Consider the following 20361-nt stretch of genomic DNA (forward strand, 5'->3'; position numbering starts at 1 on the left):
TTAAAGCAGAATGTTGCAATTGAGCACTCGGCAGGCACTTTGTCAAGTAGAACATTTTTAGGAGCTAGGAGGGCAAGGAAAACGGCAAATGAAGAAGAAGACCAGTTGGCTATGATATGCATTAAAGTGCATACGATGGCCGGGGTGTCGCTATAAGCCTACTGTGACGCTTATTGCATAACCGAAGTAAGAATCGTCTAAGCAGAAGATAAAAACCCAAACGATGACTTGGATTTAGACCCCAGGTCACTCTCCAAGTTTTGTTAAGTCAATTGCTTACGCCATACCCGCTAACCTCCTAAGGTGCCATTGTAGAAGAAGGTGTTTTAGGTTAGCGTCTAGACCGTGTCATGAGATTCCGCCCCAGAATGTTAAGTTGCGCGATGAATGGTTGGAAACGATTCCAAAAAGTTTGAGATGCGTCAAGCCGGCAGGAGATTCGATTTGTCTGTTCATTAACTCAACGGCCAAGTTGACCGTCGTTCTGGTTGACCACACAGAAGATGACTCCACTGGCACGTTGTGAAAAGCAGAGCAACTCGTCTACGCACAGAAGTTCCGACTTACGTCGAGTTGGCTGCAGACTTAAAAATGGGCTCCAACTTGACGCAGTTAACTCGGGAGGGAGCAAGTTGGCCTAAAATCGCTCCAGCGTCCAATAAACACCAGACAATAAAATGTTACAATATATTTATTTTTAGACTTAACCAGAGAACTGATGAAAAATCATAATTAAAAAAAATGATAACATTTACAAAAGGAGAGACGTCAGGCGGCCTCGGTGCAGAAGCGGCTTCTTCGTCCAGTTGGAACGGGCAATGGAACGTACGACTGGGGGAGAATAAGTTAAAATATGTTAAGATGTATCGAATGTGGGTCTTTGACGTAGAAGAAACGGGTCTATTAGTGCAGAGGGAATGGAAGGTTAGCAGGGATATGGCTCAGGGAAAAGTCCCTTCGTGTTCTGACGACGGTTCCAGCCGTCAACGGACTTTCCGTGAAACCAGGTCGGGTCTCAGGAGACGGGGGGGGGGGCATACAAATACAATATATTGGAAGAGAGGACAGGTAGACAGACAGATACCACTGACATGGAACTTACATTTGATTGTCACGGTTTAGAAATCCGTATAATGCTTTAACCTTCAACATAAAAAGAGAAATAAAATAGTTATTTATATTATATTATCAAGGATATTACAAACCCATCGCCAAATACCCCTTCCCCGCCCCCAACATGTTATATTAACATGCCATAGGGAATATATACAGCCCCATACAACGGAAATAGCCAAGAACAAGATCTTTGCTTGTAGCATTTCTTAAGAAGACCACCTTTGTGCTCGTCTTTATTGCACTAACCGGGAAGTAACTGATTTCATTTATTTTAAAATTAAACGGTCTGAAAAACATATAACTCGTTTCTTTTGACGTCGTTTAGAACGCCTACCTGTATAATAACGCTTCCCCTCTGTTGTTTGCGATGGAGAAGAAGCCGCTGCGCGGGGAGAAGTCCATGGAGCGGGTCAGGTGGATTCTCTTCCGTTTGCTTTGCTGCGGGAAGTTAGAGAACACGCTCCACGATGGGATATGAATCTGTGGGTGGGGGGAAAAAAAACCCCAAGGCTTAAAACGCATCGAATAATAACGCAAGTCTTTAAGCACCGCTTACGCATACTTAGCATCCGTGGATAAATACGAGGATTAGAACGTTGGGCATTCAGTAAAAGCCACTTGAGTCAAACGTTAGGTGACTCTTCGTCTGGACACGGCAGGTCCTTTAGTTTCCGTTTAACAAAACTAAACATATTTAGCAAAATTACCTAAAGCGTCGCCTAGCTTGTTTTTTTTAACCCTTTATGGGGAAATCATTTAAAAATAGTGTATATTTGTTTAAAGGGAAACTGAAATCTCATCGATTTCCTTTCCTGAAGTTCTCTACTTTCTCCTTCCCCCCACCCTTACAAAAGCTGCCTGAGCCAATCAGCAAGACTCAGCAACTTAACAAAAAGGGGGGAGCAATATCTTAATTTGGGGAGTATCCAATGAAACTAAGAGAATTCATTGTGTTAATAGGGGGGTGTTTTTTTTTTACCAATTTTACGGCGTCGTCCATCTTGTTGGACGCCACGGCGAGGATTTCGGTTTTTGAGTTGAAGACCATCGTCGAAGCCGAGGTCACTAAATTCATTACCGTCTTCAGTGGTTTGGGAGCTGTAGTCTGTAGACAGTCTTCGGAATTATATATATTCACAACTCCGGTGTTTGACCTAAAATACAATAAAAATAAAAACAGGAACGCGTCTCGGAGAAGACCCCTCGGCCATTGTATGCACTGGCATACAAGTGGATTAACAGAAACACGGACCACGGGGACCACTGCAGGGACTAGACGTTGATATACACTACTGCTCAAAAGTTTGGGGTCACTCAGCTGTTTTCATGGAAAACTAGAAAATTTCTGGCTGTAACATAATTACAAAGGGGTTTTCTAACCATCAATCAGCCTTTTAAACTTAAACTTGGATCAGCGAACACAACGTGCCATTGGAACACAGGAGTGATGGGAGTGATAAAGGGCCATTGGAACACAGGAGTGATGGGAGTGATAAAGGGCCATTGGAACACAGGAGTAATGGGAGTGATAAAGGGCCATTGGAACACGGGAGTGATGGGGGTGATAAAGGGCCATTGGCACACGGGAGTGATGGGAGTGATAAAGGGCCATTGGAACACGGGAGTGATGGGGGTGATAAAGGGCCATTGGAACACGGGAGTGATGGGGGTGATAAAGGGCCATTGGCACACAGGAGTGATGGGAGTGATAAAGGGCCTCTGTACTTCTATGAAGAGATTCCATTAAAAAAATCAGTCGTTTCCAGCTACAATAGTCATTTACAACATTAACCCCGTCTGTGCACCGTATGATGGTAAAAAAACAACCCCAACCATTTACAGGTAGGATCTTGTAACTTTGGGTTATCGGTGCACTTACCCGCACGCCAGGTAGCGCCCGTCTCCGGACAGAGCAATGGTCGTCCCTCGTATGCTTCCATCGTCCACAAACTTGTTCAGACATTTCCTGCTATTCACATCCCAAATGTACACACAGCCGTCATCTAAAAAAAAGCAAATGCCCCCAATTATAGAATGGGGTGTTTGGGGGGGGGGTTATCCCTCTTCTATGTACCATTCTGGGTTATGTGTATACAATTAGTTTAAATTACGTATAAAATACCTGAATTTGAGATTATTTTACTGCAGTCCGGAGTAAATGCTGCTTTGACGGACTTGCCGTTCATCTTCATACTTCCAATCAGCTCTTTTGTCTAAAAAAAACCCCAAAAACCACATTTATGAAGGAATACAATTAGCACAAATAGTCTCAATACGCATGAAGAATACGTACACGTTTTACACAATGGAGGTTACGTACGAAAAATGATTCTTGTGCAAAGTCGGGAAACTGATGTTATCGCTATGGCAACCAATGGAACGGTCCAATCAGCGGGAAAATTCCACCGGCTGCTACAGCGATGAGAATAATTTCTAATTTTAAAAGTTAAAACCTACAAATAAATTCAGTAGGATCCTTGAGCCCTCTGATAAAACTCAAGACTTGGATCTGCTTTTTAAATCCATTTTTTTTTCTTTTTCAGCTGTTTTTTTTTTTTTTTTATGGAATGTTTTCCAATTTTCGCTACATAAATTTAGACAGAGACACTTTGCTGGGTATGAATAGCGAACCCGTCATAAAAATAAATATTACGGTCACAAGAAGCTACCTTCATAGAAAGCAAGTGTAAGAATCCAGCCGATCCGTTAAGGAGCAGATACGACCCGTCGGGAGACACTTCAAACTGCTGGAAACGCTTGTCGTTCAAACCTGAGACGTAAAAAATAATCATAATTTATTAGAACGCAGATACTATTTCTGGCATCTCTTATTTTTTCTGCATTGAGGAGTCTGGGCTGTAAATATGAGGCCTGAACAGATGTCCGTGCCGCTGCGGAACACACATGACGTAACTGTACGTCTATAGGGTACTGAATGGGGTTAGAAAAAAAAAAACAAAACAAAAAAAACAGGAGGAGTTTCCCTTACCTCTTATGCTGGGAATCGGGATAATGTTTCCACCCATCATGTCGTACACATAAAACAACTTGTGACGCATGCCTGTGGCTACTACTTGCTCGCCGTCTGCACTGAACTGTGCCTTAAAAATTGGAAAGCTTTCCAGATAAATGCTTTGAATCTTTGGATTTAACTTTCCGTCCACCTAGAGGGATTAGAATGGAAAGGCTGTTAAGTATTACCCCGCTATCCGGGTTGCGCGATCTAATAGGTTCCTGTTGGTAGTGTTGTAAAGCATGCAAGCAATTGCCGGCAAGCGCTATGCTTACCTGGAACAGAGATATTGTGCAGTCAACTCCCGCCGTCATTACGACTTGCGCCAGCGGGTGGAACTGCACGGTCGAGAGCGGGACTTTCGATAGCCTTTCGTGATTGGCATTCAAGCACCTCTTCACCTGAAGAAAAGCATGGTGACTGTTAGTAAATGTTCATAGATAGAGAAATATGGTGGTAATTGTATGGCAGGGTGATATCACACACACACCCCCCCCCAACCTGGCAGGTAAAAGTGGTAGATAATTTGCCCCACGTTTGATGTTGTTATAAGTTCTGCCAAGGCTTGGGGTAGCCAAATATGATGCATTATGCCTGGCCATGCGCGTTACTGTCTTTCGACAGCTAGATCTCAGCCTCTTGGTTACTCCAAGACCGATGATATAGAAGAGCTGGATTATAAGCGTTTTGAGGTCATAATTCATATTAAACACCGGAGTAGATCGGACATTTCCATGACAGTGGTCTTACCGCCAAGATACCCTTAGGTAGGGAGCTTGATTTTGTCAGTAAATTGCCCGTCTTGCTCAACAAATTATCCTCGTTTTCTTCATCGCTGCTCTCATCCTCATCGTCTGCAAGAGAAATTAACGAGGCTCACCGTTTAGCGTCATACGGAAAAATAGGAAAACAAAACACGTTAAAATCTCATCATTCCATTCAAACGTACCTTCATCTGAGTCTCTCTTTTTATGGTCTCTGGCAGCCCACGATGGGACTCCCCCCATTGCTTTCTGGAATCTATCAGGGGAGGAAAAAGTGTTTATGCAGATTAGTCTATCTGTACATCTTCAACTTTGTTTGATAATAATGTTTAAAGGGACTCATCTTATCTCAGGGTAGCTGAGCGATAGAACAAGGATTTCAGCCATTTAACTATAGGAGACAGAAGACTTCATTGGGGAGGAATAATCCTGCAGATCCTGAGAACAGGAGGTTGACACTTACTCTTCCTGCAGTCTGATTTGAAGTTTTTCTTTGCCGAGCGTCTTCTCCTCTCTACTTTTCCTGATGTCTCGGCGATAGCGGTGAGTCATTTCGATACTAGAAAAGAATAAGAAAAAGTGGGAGTTAAATAAAGAGAAATAATAATAATGAAAAATATTAGTGTCGGGGTTAAAGTCGAGAGAGAGAAGAGAGAAGCAAGAGAGAAGAGAGAGAGAAAAAAGGGAGAGAGAAGAGAGAGAGAGAAGAAAGAGAGAGAGAAGAGAAGAAAGAGAGAGAGAAGAAAGAGAGAAGAGAGAAAAGGAAGGAACACAAACCTTTCTTCAAGTAGATCGTCGTCATCCTCCCAAACGGGCTTCCTTGCTGCCAGCGAGTCGCTTTTAGGATGGTCATCATCGGAATCACTGCTGGGCTGGATCCCAAGAGCCTCCTCTGTTTCCTACAAACAGGAGAAACCGTAAGCGAGTGAACGGACTGCATGGGCTGCTCCTTCGTCTTGTATCCGGCGCTGCTGTCATATATTCTGCTGACATATATTGCTCTTATGATACAATATACTCGGCTATTTTTTAAACAAGATGTTTTTGTTTGTTTTTTTAAACACTTAAATATTTATAATTACTAGCAACCTTGCCCTGGACCCAATATATGCCTTTCTGAATTACTCTATGGTCCTTTTAAATTTCAGTGGTGTCCCCTTTGCAAATAAATGGAGGCATTCTACAGAACCTCGTCCTCAGTAAGTTTAATGGCACCGATCGCCTGCCACTGACAGGAGCAGCCAATCAGACCTTGGACAACACCTATGATGCATTGATTATTTAGGGGGCTCCCTGGGACACTCGAGTGCCCCTTTAACCCGGCTGATGCCTTATTTTTGCACTGAGGTGAAGCCACGGAGAATCGCTGACAACTTCCCTGCCACCCCGCGCTACCGTTCTACGATCTTTCGATCAAAAAAAACAGTTCAGCCCAGACGAGATCTCAAGCAGACGCAGACTACTTCCTGACCGCCATAACTTTGAGGAACCTCAACTGTCGCATGAACCAAGGCCAGAGCGCTGAGTTAGCTACAAAGTAGACAAGGATTTACTTTTGTGCCAACGATAAGATTCTCCACAAACTCGTCTTCTCCTCCAAAAACCAATTCTTCCAAACATTTTTCAGTATCCGGTTTCTCTGCCAGTTTCTTCAAATGCTTCGCCCTCAGCTGCTCCTCCTGCATCAGAACCTCGTCGTCCACGGCGACGGTTTTCATTTTTCTTTTCCTGCGTTGCTGAGAACGGGCAATCGCCTTAGAAGACATCTTCCTGGTAAACGAAGCAGAGAACAAGAGCTTTAATGGCAGCGATCACACTGCGGGTTGTCTTAAGTGTTCCAGGTTCCCCTGAGTCAATAAAAAGAACCGCAAGCACACTTCCCACGCGTGACTATAAGACTAGCGTGCTAGATGTACTGCCAATGACTTTAATGGCGGTACGTTGGGTCGGAAGCATACTTAAGTATGCTTCCTGCTGTAGAACAAGTGTGCCAGGGGGAGGGACATTAAGTAGAAATTTCATTTTCTAACACCCCTAAAAAGAGATTTCATACACCAATCTGCATGCAGTATAACGCATCGGGGTCCATGCGCGCGTGACGTCAACTATTTGAACGAAGAGGAAAAGACTCTGCATTAAGATAAACACGCAATTGTTTCATTATTTATTTATTTATTTCAGACACAGAAAATAAAGGGAAAGAGAACAGATGCATGCATGGAATGGGTTAAAAATCTCCTATACATTTTGCGTTTGCCCAACGCGGCAGCCAACAGCGGCCTGACAGTTGGCAACTATGACCGGGAATCTGACCAACACAGCAAAATATCCCTCTCTTTCAAGAATGGCGGAACCGGTCCCTGAGCATTATACAGCTGATGGAAGATCTGGGTAGGACTACCACTTCACAGTGTAATGTGTGTGAATATTTTTATTTATTACGCCGTTAAAGATGTACTTAGTGTGTCACAGCATGATAAAAGTGACAGTATAATAAGTTATACAAGTGCAGCAGTCTACAGACATTCGAGTGCATTAGAAAAGGAGGTCCCTGCCTTGTAGAGCTTACAATCTAAGCGGTAGTGAAGCCAGTGAGATGACCTGCTCCATGCCACAGTTTCGTGAATAATTCCCCCACTGTTTCCCCCTCATATACCTTACTTAAAACACGTGTGACTCTACCTACTGCATGCAGCACTTATACTCACACTAACGCACGTGGAGCTTCCTGTGACCTTTAACCTCCAAACCGGAAACCCCGATCCCAAATAAAGCTCGAAGCGCCGTGTGTGGCTTTGCCAAATCCCGGGTCTTCCCGAAACCCTTTAGCCCCCGGTGTAAAACCCGACAGTAGTTACTCCCCTTGCTTCCCCAGCACCGCTAGCTCCGTATCCCACACTTCCTGCCCTCCATCACCCAAGACGTCACTTCGTACGGCCAGTCTTCCGCCGGAAGGGGGCGTTCCCTGAGCGCGCGGCCAATCGGCGGCCCCGTGGCGCGCAGGCGCAGCTGCCAGGCTCAGGTTTTGTTGATGTTGTGGAAGGAGTTTCATTGTTTTCCCCCCTGCTCCAGGCTCCCTTTACCGGCCGTGTGTCCGCGCTGTGGCCCCGGGATAGCGCCGTGCACCGGAGCATCCATGAGGGTCTGATGGAACAGCCCAAGGAGCTGGTAGGCGGTGAGGGCTGCCCATGGCTGCTCTCCTCTCTTTGTTGTTATTCCTGTTGTGCAGTGAGGCCTGGCAGGGGTTCCTGCCAGCTGCCCCCCAGCCCTGGCATGCCAAGGGGGCAGGAGCCCGTGTGTGGGGTAACTGGCCCTGGGCATGTGACTGCATGCTAATACCCTTCTGTAAGCCTACTGCAGCCCAGTCACGTGGGTACAGCTACCCCAGCAGTCAGGCTGCATGTATACTGTATAAACATATATGTCCTATACATATATGAGTGCATGCATGAGGTCTTAATGCAGTATGTGCATGCGTCGTTACAGCGTATGCATGCATGCAAATGTATACTATACATGGGATGTTTAAAGTGGGAATTAATATGCTTGTTTCAAATTCTTGCACTCTAAGGGTTAATAGTTGATAGAAAGGCGAGCGCCTTGCTGTACCAAAAATACCCATTTGCGGCTTAAAATCGTAGCCCCCGGTGCTTGTTAATCTGCGTTAATTGGAATTATTTGACCCGATCTGTCAGGAGGAGCGCCAGCGTGACACCGCTTAACCCCGACGTGCAAGCGGGTTCCTCGTGCGTTTGCTTTCTGTGCGTCCGGCGGGTCCGTAGTGTCTTCAGCAGTTAGAATTTGGTTTGAAAAAAGTGCCTTTGCTAATTAGGAAGAGTCCTTCTAAGACCCCCCCATACCGTGCATTGTCCGCTTGTGGTTTTGTGGCGTGCAAATGGTTAATAACGCCTCTGTTTCAATTAATGTCGTCGGCCGAAAAAATCTTCCTGATCTGTGTTTTTCTCCATCTTTTGATTCCAGTCTGACCATTCTTCACGTGAAAGGAAGAGACGGGATTCGTTCGGAATGTTCGACGGGTATGACAGCTGCAGCGAGGACACGAGTAGCAGCTCAAGTTCCGACGAAAGCGAGGAGGAAGTTACCCCGCTGCAGTCGAGCCTCCCCATCATCAAAAACAATGGGCAAGTTTACACGTATCCAGACGGGAAATCCGGAATGGGTGAGTGTTACCCGTGCGGTGACATTAAGTATCTAGAAGGTTTCAAAACTAGTTTCTGGGTATCCCTGCTTGAGCACAGGTGACTGGGTAATACTGGCTTAACTCACTTGTGCTCACCCAGGGCTTCGGCTTGCGTCTGTTGCGGACCTTGTGGTTGTGTTGTATGTAACCGTGTGTATATTCACGTATTATTTTGGCGCCCAGCTACCTGCGAGATGTGCGGCATGGTCGGAGTCCGGGACGCGTTTTACTCCAAGACGAAGCGATTCTGCAGCGTTTCCTGCTCCCGGAGTTACTCCTCCAATTCCAAGAAGGCAAGCATTCTGGCAAGGCTTCAGGTACTAGGTTGTAAGTGTAGATTTCCAGCGTAAAACGCATCGGCCCTCGACATAGACGTTTAGTTTAGCGATCAGAGTCAGGAGAGAGAGGTGAGCTACTGGGGAAGGAAATTAATAAAATATATATATTTATTTTCCCTAAAACCAAACTCTTCAGGGATATAAAGTACAGCATTAGTGATTATTACATTAAAAAAAACCATTTTGAGTGTTTATTTCTTGTCTAATTCCCTTGTTTTTCCTCTTTAATTGCAGGGTAAACCTCCTACGAAAAAAGCAAAAGTTCTCCAAAAACAGCCGCTGGTTGCCAAGTTAGCAGCTTATGCTCAGTACCAAGCGACGCTGAAGAACCAACCGGCGAACAAAATGGGTAAGAGGCGTCCTGGGAAGAGTAGTGGTTTTACTTTTGCGCGATCGGATGTTACGGGAAACGGAGCGCGGGGAGGAGATGAAATATTTGTAGACGTACGCTACCATTTAAACGTTTGGGCTCACTCCACTGTTTCCATGGAAACCAATGACATTTCTGGCTGTCACATAATTGCAAAAGGGCTTCTAACCATCGATTGGCCTTTTAAACTTGAATCAGCTAACACAACGTGCCATTGGAGCACAGGAGTGATGGGAGTGATAATAAAGTAGTTTGAATTTCCGTAATAATTACGTAAATTGTTTTTGTTGCCTTTTTAAAAGTATTAATTTGTTTAAGATCGATAAGTATTGGTTCATGCTCGAGTCGTCGAGTCGTCGTCATCCGGTTTTCATTTATTATTTTTGCAGCCGTCACAGCAGAAGGATTTAATTGGGGCAACTACATCACGAGCAATAACCTGATCGCTGCTCCTGTCACTTGTTTCAGACACGTAAGTAGGCATCGACAGACTCCCTGCGTTCTAACGCGTCTTGAAAGATTGACTTATTAACACGTTCAGCCATTCTAGGCTCCTTTAACCCTTCTGCTTATAAATCCGCTGTTTTTTTTTTTTCTGCCAGGCACCCATGGGAAACTGCTGGGGAGATATCTCAGAAGGTGTAAGAGTCGAAGTTCCAAACACAGACCACAATCTGCCCCAGAAAGTGTTCTGGATTGCCGCGATCGTGAAGTTAGCAGGTCGGTGATTATATCATCGTTGGTGTATTACGTTTTCAGGAGCGTGCTGACTGTTTCTCTTCACTGGAAACTGGTGTGAGAAGTGGGATTATTACATAGTACATAGGTTGAAAAAAGGCCTAAGTCCATCAAGTTCAACCCTTCTACCCAACTTTCCTACCCAACTTTCCTATTCTTGATCCAAAAAAAAGCCCTAATTAAGCTGCTTCGAATTCTGCCATCAGGGGAAAAAATTATTCTCGACTCCAAAAGACGATCAGATTTCTCCTTGGATCAAGAAGCTCTAAACTATTATTTCTGTTTATAGCCCTGTATGTCATGTCTTTCTAAAAAAATATCCAGACCCCTCTTGAAGGCATCTAATGTATCTGATAACCACCTCCCTTGGCAGCGGATTCCGTACCTTTACTGCCCTCACTGTAAAGAATCCCTTCCTTTGTCGTCTATGAAATCTCCGCTCTTCCCATCCCAGAGGGCGACCTCTTGTTCTTTGTACATTTTTGTTAATGAACGAGTCACTGAAGAGGGTATTTCTCCTACCGGTTTGACACTTGCTGATCCCGTTACCGTTCCGCGTATCCGTAACGTTCTCTCACATTTTGGACAGGGTACAACGCTTTGCTGAGATACGAGGGCTTCGAAAACGATTCCAGCCTGGACTTCTGGTGTAACATCTGCGCTCCTGACGTCCATCCGGTCGGCTGGTGTGCAAGCAGCGGGAAGCCGTTAGTTCCTCCGCAGAGTAAGACGCTTAAATCAACCCTCCAGCCGGTGCCGTTTTACACACATTTCTACCCAGCCACGGCCTCCTTTTTCTTGCGACACACAAATCATTTATCGTTATCCGTACTAAATATTCAGAAAAACTTCAATTAATTATCCCCATCGACGATAAACGGTTATTTCAATGGGGCTCTTGGTGAAAGTCACTGTTGTTATTATTTATTGTTTTATATAGCGCAATCCAATTCTGTAGAGCTGTACAACGGGTAGACAGGACGTAACAAGTAGTATATAACATAACAATCTTGCTCGCAGGAGCTTACAATCGCATAGTATTAGGAAGAGTCTCTCTTCTGCACGTTGCTAATAGCCTTCTCCCGGTTATCCGGACAAGAGACCGTTAATACGGAATACCACAACTGCGTGTTATTGTGTTACGTCGTGAGCTGCTTAGTCTTTTGGATCATGCGTTGGGTAAGGTACTCGGTATACTAGGTAAACGCAGTCTGAGATATGATTGTCTTTCTTTTCCCATCAGCGATACAACACCGATACACAAATTGGAAAGCCTTTTTAGTGAAAAGACTCACCGGAGCCAAGACGCTGCCTCCTGACTTCTCTCAAAAGGTAAATGTACTATTTGAGCAATTTACGTACGATTGGTTGTTTTTTTTGTTTGTTTCTACGGTTATGACAGATTTGTCTTACTTTGGGGATTTGTGTTCGGATTCGTTAGGTATCGGAAAGCATGCAGTATCCTATCAAAGCTTCCATGAGGGTCGAGGTGGTGGACAAGACGCACCTCTGCCGGACGCGGGTGGCCATAGTGGACAGCGTGATCGGGGGCAGGTTGCGATTAGTCTACGAGGAAAGCGAAGACAAGACAGATGACTTCTGGTGTCATATGTACAGTCCCCTCATTCATCAGATCGGGTGGTCTCGGAGCATAGGGCATCGATTCAAAAGAACAGGTATGTATAGTAAGATTCTTATAGGAACAGTCTCTGCTTCCTTGCAGAATATCTCATGTGAAACGCTCTGCAGAGATCCGCAAATAATCATTCCCCCGTAAGCATGCATCGGTTCGGATGGTTTTATCATTGGCGCTCTTGTCTATATTTTTAGATATTTTGAAGAAGCAGGAATCCAGCTATGATGCGCCTCCTCATTTATTTGCAAAGGTAGGAAAATGGATTTATTTGAGTTATTTTTACTTATTATTGAGTGCAGATCTTTGTGTATTATTGTGTTGGGCCATAAAGGGTCACATCCTATGAATGAATACTTCATATAACCGTTGCGATGTTCTCCACCAGATTAAAGAGGTTGACCAGGGTGCCGAGTGGTTTAAAGATGGCATGAAGCTGGAAGCAATCGACCCTTTAAATTTATCGGCAATATGTGTAGCGACCATCAGAAAGGTAAATACCCTCCGATGGGTGCATCTTCTAGGAGGTTTGTAGTTGCAGTAGCTGGACACTTGAGGGCGCCGGCGTGCGTTATCAACATTATAATGTTCTTGCCGTTATTGTTAATAATAATGCCAAAAATCATTAAATTTAATCACATGATGCATGTTTAAGACAAGTTACATATAACGTGCCCGCAGGCTTTCTATGGTTACATGCTAATATTTTATCCGACGTTACGGAATTCATCACGTGTTGTTTTTGTGCATTAAATTTCTATAGGTGCTCGCGGAGGGATACCTAATGATTGGCATCGACGGCTCGGAAGCAGCGGACGGCTCTGACTGGTTCTGTTACCACGCGTCCTCTCCTTCCATATTCCCTGTTGGTTTCTGTGAAATTAACAAAATTGAATTGACGCCGCCTCGAGGTACTTGGGAGAGATATTCAGATTTATCTCAGATCTGAACGTCTGATGTTAGGCCATGAAAACTATTGGGGTTCCAACATCTTAGTGATTTTTAAATCAAAGTAAATCATATTATTTTAATGGTAACATTTTCATATTTGTTGTTTTTATTAGTAGTGCAATTTCTGTTTGTCCTCCGCTCCAAATCTACATTCGGATTGTCCCGAACCAAACGTTAAAACTTTTTTATGGTGAACATAATGACGATTTGAAAAGAAAAAAAAAAAAGGTTTTTTGGAAACTTTTTATATATGACATAGAAATGACAAATATGTACTTTCCAGGCTACACAAAACTACCTTTCAAATGGTTTGACTACCTCAGGGAAACGGGATCCGTGGCTGCCCCGGTAAAGTTTTTTAACAAGGTAATCATACGGGGGGAGTGTGTTAGGGGGCGTCCAAGAGTGTTGCTCTATTTTTATAAAAAGTCTGCGTTTTAAGAATCGTGCGGAAATCCTTGAACCGTACGTTGAGAGGGTGGGTGTTACTAAAACATCTATTCAATTTACCGTTCATGTAAAAAAAATATTAAAACTGTTTAAATATTCAGAATATTTCATTAAATGTCGGTTTCACTGGAAATCCTTGTAAATGAGTGTTTAATTTTAATAGATATCCTATACGAGTTGTTGCTAGTACTAATTTTCTTTTGCAAAAGCCTAGTTTATTAATTTAAAGCACAAAAATATTCAACAAGACATTAGGATTATATATATATATTATAGATTATTATATTATATCCTTTTTTATTTTATATTTTTAAATTGGCTTTTATATTTTTATTATTTTTCTCACAATATCCCAATCTTCCAGGAAGTTCCCAATCACGGCTTTCGTGTGGGAATGAAGCTGGAAGCCGTGGACCTCATGGAGCCCCGGCTAGTGTGTGTGGCCACCGTAACGCGCATTATTCACCGCCTCCTAAGGATTCATTTTGACGGCTGGGAGGACGAGTACGATCAGTGGGTGGACTGTGAATCCGCAGACCTCTATCCCGTCGGATGGTGCCAGTTAACGGGTTACCAGTTACAGCCCCCAGCGCCGCAGAGTAAGTTGCACAGCATGATGGGGATCTGCTCCCATACAAGGATTCCAAGTTTTGGGGGGTTTTGTTTAAAACAACAAAAAATGTTGGATTTGAGAATGTAAGAAAGCCACTAAATCCCACGTTGCCTTTGCAGCAACGAAAGACAACCAGTCCAATGTGTCCAAACAGAAGAAGAAATCCAAGTCGCAGCAGTACAAGGGACACAAAAAAAGTAGGTCGAGGAACTTTTTATTTGGGTTTAGTTGCTCTTTGTATTGAATGTAAGGCCGCCTTTTCATCCCAAAATATGAATGGCTCCTTACAGAGCCTTATTGACACAATTTATTCAAATTTAATGTTTTATTTGGTTTTCTTTCAAGAAAATATACACTACCGTTCAAAAGTTTGGGATCACTTAGAATTTTTTTTTATTTAAAAAAAGCACATTTTGTCCATTGAGATAACATGAAGTGGATCATAAATCCAGCGCAGACGGGGTTAATGCTGGAAATGGATGAATTTTAATGGTATATCTGTATTGGAGTACAGAGCCCTTTATCACTCCCATCACTCCTGTGTCCCAATGGCCCTTTATCACTCTCATCACTCCTGTGTCCCCATGGCCCTTTATCACTCTCATCACTCTCATCACTCCTGTGTCCCAATGGCCCTTTATCCCTCCCATCACTCCTGTGTTCCAATGGCCCTTTATCACTCACATCGTGTTTGCTGATCCAAGTTTACATTTAAAAGGTCAATTGATAACGTGACCGTTCCTAGTCCCTTTCACAAACTTTCAGCCCGGTAACCCCGGTGTGAAGAGTCCACATACTCTTACCACAAGGAACAATTTCATTGCATTTTAAACACAGCAAAATAATATTGGCACTATAGAGCTCCTTTCTGCTGCTATGGTTTATTCTAGTAGGTGGAACCTTTACGATATCATTGCGGTTGTGGCCTCCGTCTGCCATATTGTTTCGCTGTGTTCTTCACAAACGTCAACGCCTTTCTGGCACCTGAGGATGACTCGCCGGCTGCCAAGGACGGGCATTTCTTATCTATAAAGTGTTATAGGTAAAGGGGGCATTAAAATACCAGGGGGACTGGGATGTGTCGGCCTGACTCGCACCTTCGCTATGACATAAGAGACATTAATAGAAGGAACAAGACAAGATAAGATTCTTTAAAGGGCTTCTGTCTGAGTGGGTGTTGCTCAGTGCTAGCCCTTCCCACTTCTATCCATGCCCCGCCCCTAATATCGAGAATCCCTGATTGGCAAAATCACGTTCCCGTTTGTGTCCTTTAAACACGCTGGAATTGTTCATTCGACGCAGCTTGATTTAAGTTATTAATAAGTGAAAGGGCATAAAGATACTTTATTGAATGAGACCTACAACACAGAACATTACGCTAACACTGGTTTTAACCTCTCGATTGATCTATTGCTTTGGCCGTAAATAAATATAAAGTGCATGTAAATAAAAGTGATAACAAATTTTAAAAAAATTGGGGGCTCTAAAATAATGAAAGAAGATGGAAAAAACACGGCTGTTTGGTATTAACAAAAGGCTAATGAATTGAGGTGAAATTCTTTAACAACTTGAAAAAAAACGAACATTTTTGTGTAATTATTCCTATATATTTATATATGATAATAAAGTGGGTTTGTTTTATGCTTTTATACATCACATGGTAAATGCTTTTAATTGCTGTGAAATAACGTTAAACCTGCAGGGTGTAAAATATATATATTATATATTTCCGTCTACCATGAGGCTTCTGTTACTTCTAATCCACCCTTATTTTATTTCTTTTTTTATTGAATAAAATTCCAGATTTCAGGAAGCCTCCCGGGTAGCATGCCCTAAAGCCATGCCGCCTCTCTGAAAGCCCCGCTACACACGGCCCCTGTGTGTTTGATTTTGTTTAATTGTTTAAACATTTACTGTTTTTTCTTTTGGCAATTTTTGTAAATATTTTTCTTCTTATATGCAATAAAATACGGGCTTTTGTGTGAGCCTTCTCAAAGCATTTACAAAACTATGGAAATGTAAGTCACAGTTGAGGAGGCAGGCATGGGTCTTGACCAGATGGCCAATTGGCCCATTTTGGGCTGGACGGTCTTGATTTTCACCCCTTTGTGCACAGTGCTGAGCATACCCCCATGGGGGAGATGAGAACATTTATTTTATTGTATTAGAGTATCATTCAGTCTAGCGATACCTGACTTTTAGCCCTATCTGGGTCGTGGAAGCCCCGTTCCAGCATACGTGGACCTCCTATCATCGCCAGAGGGTCTCTAGGTTGAAAAAAATCAAGCGTATTTGGGTGCCGGAAAGTTTATTTTAACTATAAGGTGAACTTCTACATCAACATTGTTACAGACATGAAATAAAAGTCCAGAAGAAATGCTGGGTCCTGACCATACGGTCAGCAGAGGCCCAGAACGTCTTGTGTGAACGCATTGGGGATTTCCTGGCAAATTCTTGGATATGAAGTCCTAGAGGTCTTGGAGACAATGGCTGTTAGGACAGAGAAGAAAGAGGGGCAACACATGGAAACAGGGGGGCGAGAGACTGTTGCATAGTCCCTGTTTGATAAATACAATTATCATATTAAGCAAGGATGATCAATAAAACACTGAGGTTTGGGGAAAGAGGGCGCTGATCCATAAAAAAAAACTGTGTGTGAAAAGAAGGGCAATCATCAACAAAAAAAAAACTGAGGTATGGGGAGAGAAGGGCAATGATCTATAAAAAGACTGAGGTATGAGGAGAGAAGGGCAATCATCCATAAAAAAACTGAGGTATGGGGAGAGAAGGGCAATGATCTATAAAAAGACTGAGGTATGAGGAGAGAAGGGCAATCATCCATAAAAAAACTGAGGTATGGGGAGAGAAGGGCAATGATCTATAAAAAGACTGAGGTATGAGGAGAGAAGGGCAATCATCCATAAAAAACACTGAGGTATGGGGAGAGAAGGGCAATGATCTATTAAAAAAAAACACAGGTATAGGGAGAGAAGGGCAATGTCAATACAACATTGATGTTTAAGTAGAGAAGGGCGATCTATGGATAATAAATGATTGGGGTACGGGGAGAGAAGGGCAATGATCAATACAACATTGAGTTGGGGAGAAAAAAAGAAGCGATACTCATACGTTCCAGCAATAATGGGCATTTTTTGGGGTGCAGGGAATGGCAGGCATATACATTGAGACAAAACATCTGTGTCTTATCATGAGCTCAGGATTATGACATAATAATAGATTTGTGGGCAACGGTAGGGCGCCACTCATATAATCTTGATGGGCATGAGATCCATAATGGAAAAAGAAGTAGGGTATGAGGAGAGAAGGGGGTGATCTATTAAACTATTAGGATGTAAAGAAAGAACAGATCAATAAATGTCCTGTCGTACAGGGTGAGAAGGACACGGACAAAGGACAAGGACAAGGTCCTTAACAAAACCTGAGATTGGGAGAGAAAGGCAGCGATCAATAAAAATAGCAATGAGATATAGAAGCATTAAACACTCGTTGGGATGGAGAGAGAAGGATGGGGATTGATAAAAAGATGGCTGCAGGTATCCCTTTTAAAATTACATAAATCAAGAAAGGCAGGGTGCTATGAAACAGAGAGGACAAGAACAGAGAAATGAAGGGCATTCAATTATTATATATTATATATTAAATAATATATTATATATTTAATGATAATTAAATATTTGTAGTTTTATTCAGAATTATTATATATTATATATAAAATATATATTAAATGATAATTAAATATTTGTGGTTTTATTCAGAATTATATATTATATATTAAATAATATATTATATATTAAATGATAATTAAATATTTGTGGTTTTATTCGGAATTATTATATATTATATATTAAATAATTTGTATATTAAATATATATTTATTTGTAGTTTTATTCAGAATTATTATATATTTCTATATTAATATATATTAAATATATCTTTATTTGTGGTTTTATTCAGATTTCTAAATGTATGTTTTAATTTCCACTATAAAAACTATGATTTTTGTATTATAGATCGTGTTCAGCAGTGTGTAATTTTTTGTTTTGTTTTATAGTGACAACGTTACAGCTGAAAGAAGATTTACTGGACAGTGAAGAATACACGTTTCTTCAGGCTTCCGATCAGGAGAGTAACGGTTCTGGCAGCTATTACATCAAACAAGAGCCATGATGTCACCGTAACTATCCTATAAATAATTTAAAGACAAGAATGTTTTCATACAAAATTATTTGAAAACCAGAATTTATAATTGGACTTACGTGCAGGGACGCTCTGTTAAAGGGTAAAAAGAAAAATATTTTGGTGAAGAAAAAAAAAAAAACAGATTTTTTTCAATTTATTATATAATATTAACAATTTTTGTGTTGTATTTGAAGTTTTTGAGAAAACAAATTTAATATTTTGAAATTTTACAAATTATTGTGAATTGTGGGCAGTGGAAAAAAAAATCTTAGTTTTTTTTGGGGGGGACATAGCAGGGCTAGATATATTTGGTAAGAAAAAATGTTTTGTTTTTTTTTTGGAAAGCTACGCAGACTTGGTACACACTGGGTAACTTTTTTTGTTTTGTTAACCAGGAAAAGTTTTTTAATTTGAAAAAAAGTATATATATATTTTTTGTGCTAATATTTTATGATTTTTGCTAAAGTTATGCTCCTCTAAAACAACTAAAAAAAAAAAACAACAAACATTTGTTTCCAAAAGTTGGAGGTGGAACAGCATCTACCATATAAGATTACATTTAAGAATTTTATTCAGAATATAATTCTCCCAGATATCATATTTTATAAATTCTTGAGAATATCCCATCGCCCCATCATTTAATAATTTAAAATAATTTTAACAAGAAAATACGTTTTACTACAATTTTAATCATAATTGGTAATCAAAGGCCACTTACTGTTTTGGGATGAGTCGGCCCCCCATCAGTACATCAGGTAGATCTAAAATTCTTAATTTTCTTAATACCAACTTGTCTTCTCAGGATTGGGCAAAGATCCCTACGGCTGATTTATTTAGAAAAATTGGGCAGCTATATTTTTTTTCTTTCTTGATATCCGCTACATAACCACACAAGGCATTTTTTTTTGGGGTGGGGACAGACGTTTAGCAATCTGTTCTGAAGCTGGCTGTGTGTAAGTGTTGGCTTTTACCGATCAGGACTGGTGGCGGCCAGATAGTCTTGGACCTTTTATAATACTAGAGTAGCGAGACTTGCGCTCTGGACCTTAAGTGTGTCCAGGATGTCTACTTCTGTTCTAGATGTTGCTTATAAGAGAACCATGAAAAAGGTCCCAAAATATGATAACCTCCCCTTAAAAGTGTCCAATGAAACCTAGAATTCCATGGCAGATAACCATTTGGTCCATCTTGTCTTCTGTCCAACCGTGGTTAGCTATAAGATAAAGGAGTGCAATCTAGGTGCCCCTAGAGGATGATACCAGCATCCCTAACTGGGATGTTGTCATGGTAACCAGGATTTACAATTTTTATTTTCAAATAATTCTACAGATTGTTAACTTGCGGTCTGTTCCTTGCATGTTCCGCATAGATCATGTCCCGCATCCCGCCTCGGTTGCAGCGTTTTCTTAGCAGTTACGGTGAGTTAAAGGGATACCGCAAATAATTAAAGTATTCCACCATATTTTTACTTAAGATTTGGATGCTGCGTGTCATTCATTGTGTTAGCGGACATAAAGATTTATACTTTACCTTAAGAAAGCACAAGATCTATTTACAAAAATTATATATTAATTGGTGTAGCAGGGGATTGTGGGGGTTGTAGTTCATCAGTACCTATTTACTGATCCAGGATATATGCTCATGTCATATGTGACATAAAGAAAACAAGCTCAAAATATTATATATATAAATATATATATATATTGCAATAGATGCTTAAGCACTATTAGACCCCAAAGCACTCATAAATATTTTTTTCCATTTTTTTTTTGTTAGGCCTTTTTTATTACTATTATTTTTTTAGTTTTAACTACCTGACAATTCACGTGTAAGAACCTCAATAAACAGGTTGCTTGCACCTGATGCAAAAGTAATTTGCACTGATTCACGGCAGCTGAAACCTCAAAAGATTTTTATTTTTTTCAGTTTTATTATAAATATATTTCATGCAAAACAAATTGTAAATTTTTACAT

General features: G+C 41.5%; 2 protein-coding genes across 2 annotated transcripts; one reads left to right on the forward strand and one right to left on the reverse strand.

Moving 5' to 3' along the window:
* Positions 1-673: 673 nt before the first annotated feature.
* On the reverse strand, positions 674-7824 carry UTP18 (UTP18 small subunit processome component). Its single transcript, XM_053453031.1, has 15 exons — positions 7602-7824; positions 6447-6663; positions 5671-5792; positions 5357-5452; positions 5079-5149; positions 4880-4983; positions 4405-4530; positions 4106-4280; positions 3786-3886; positions 3239-3329; positions 2996-3119; positions 2096-2270; positions 1451-1596; positions 1103-1143; positions 674-831 (listed from the first exon to the last, which is right to left on the reverse strand). Exons 2-14 carry the CDS (start codon positions 6657-6659, stop codon positions 1119-1121), a joined length of 1569 nt encoding a protein of 522 aa, XP_053309006.1. The 5' UTR covers positions 6660-6663; positions 7602-7824; the 3' UTR covers positions 674-831; positions 1103-1118.
* Positions 7825-7898: 74 nt separating this feature from the next.
* On the forward strand, positions 7899-18889 carry MBTD1 (mbt domain containing 1). Its single transcript, XM_053453804.1, has 16 exons — positions 7899-8061; positions 8875-9073; positions 9278-9411; positions 9667-9781; positions 10192-10274; positions 10405-10522; positions 11130-11264; positions 11784-11872; positions 11982-12216; positions 12371-12426; positions 12562-12666; positions 12937-13084; positions 13408-13490; positions 13939-14173; positions 14307-14384; positions 18260-18889. Exons 1-16 carry the CDS (start codon positions 8041-8043, stop codon positions 18373-18375), a joined length of 1950 nt encoding a protein of 649 aa, XP_053309779.1. The 5' UTR covers positions 7899-8040; the 3' UTR covers positions 18376-18889.
* The last annotated feature ends 1472 nt before the right edge of the window (positions 18890-20361 follow it).

The sequence above is a fragment of the Spea bombifrons genome, chromosome 13 (assembly GCF_027358695.1).
Source record: "Spea bombifrons isolate aSpeBom1 chromosome 13, aSpeBom1.2.pri, whole genome shotgun sequence".
NCBI lineage: Eukaryota > Metazoa > Chordata > Amphibia > Anura > Pelobatidae > Spea > Spea bombifrons.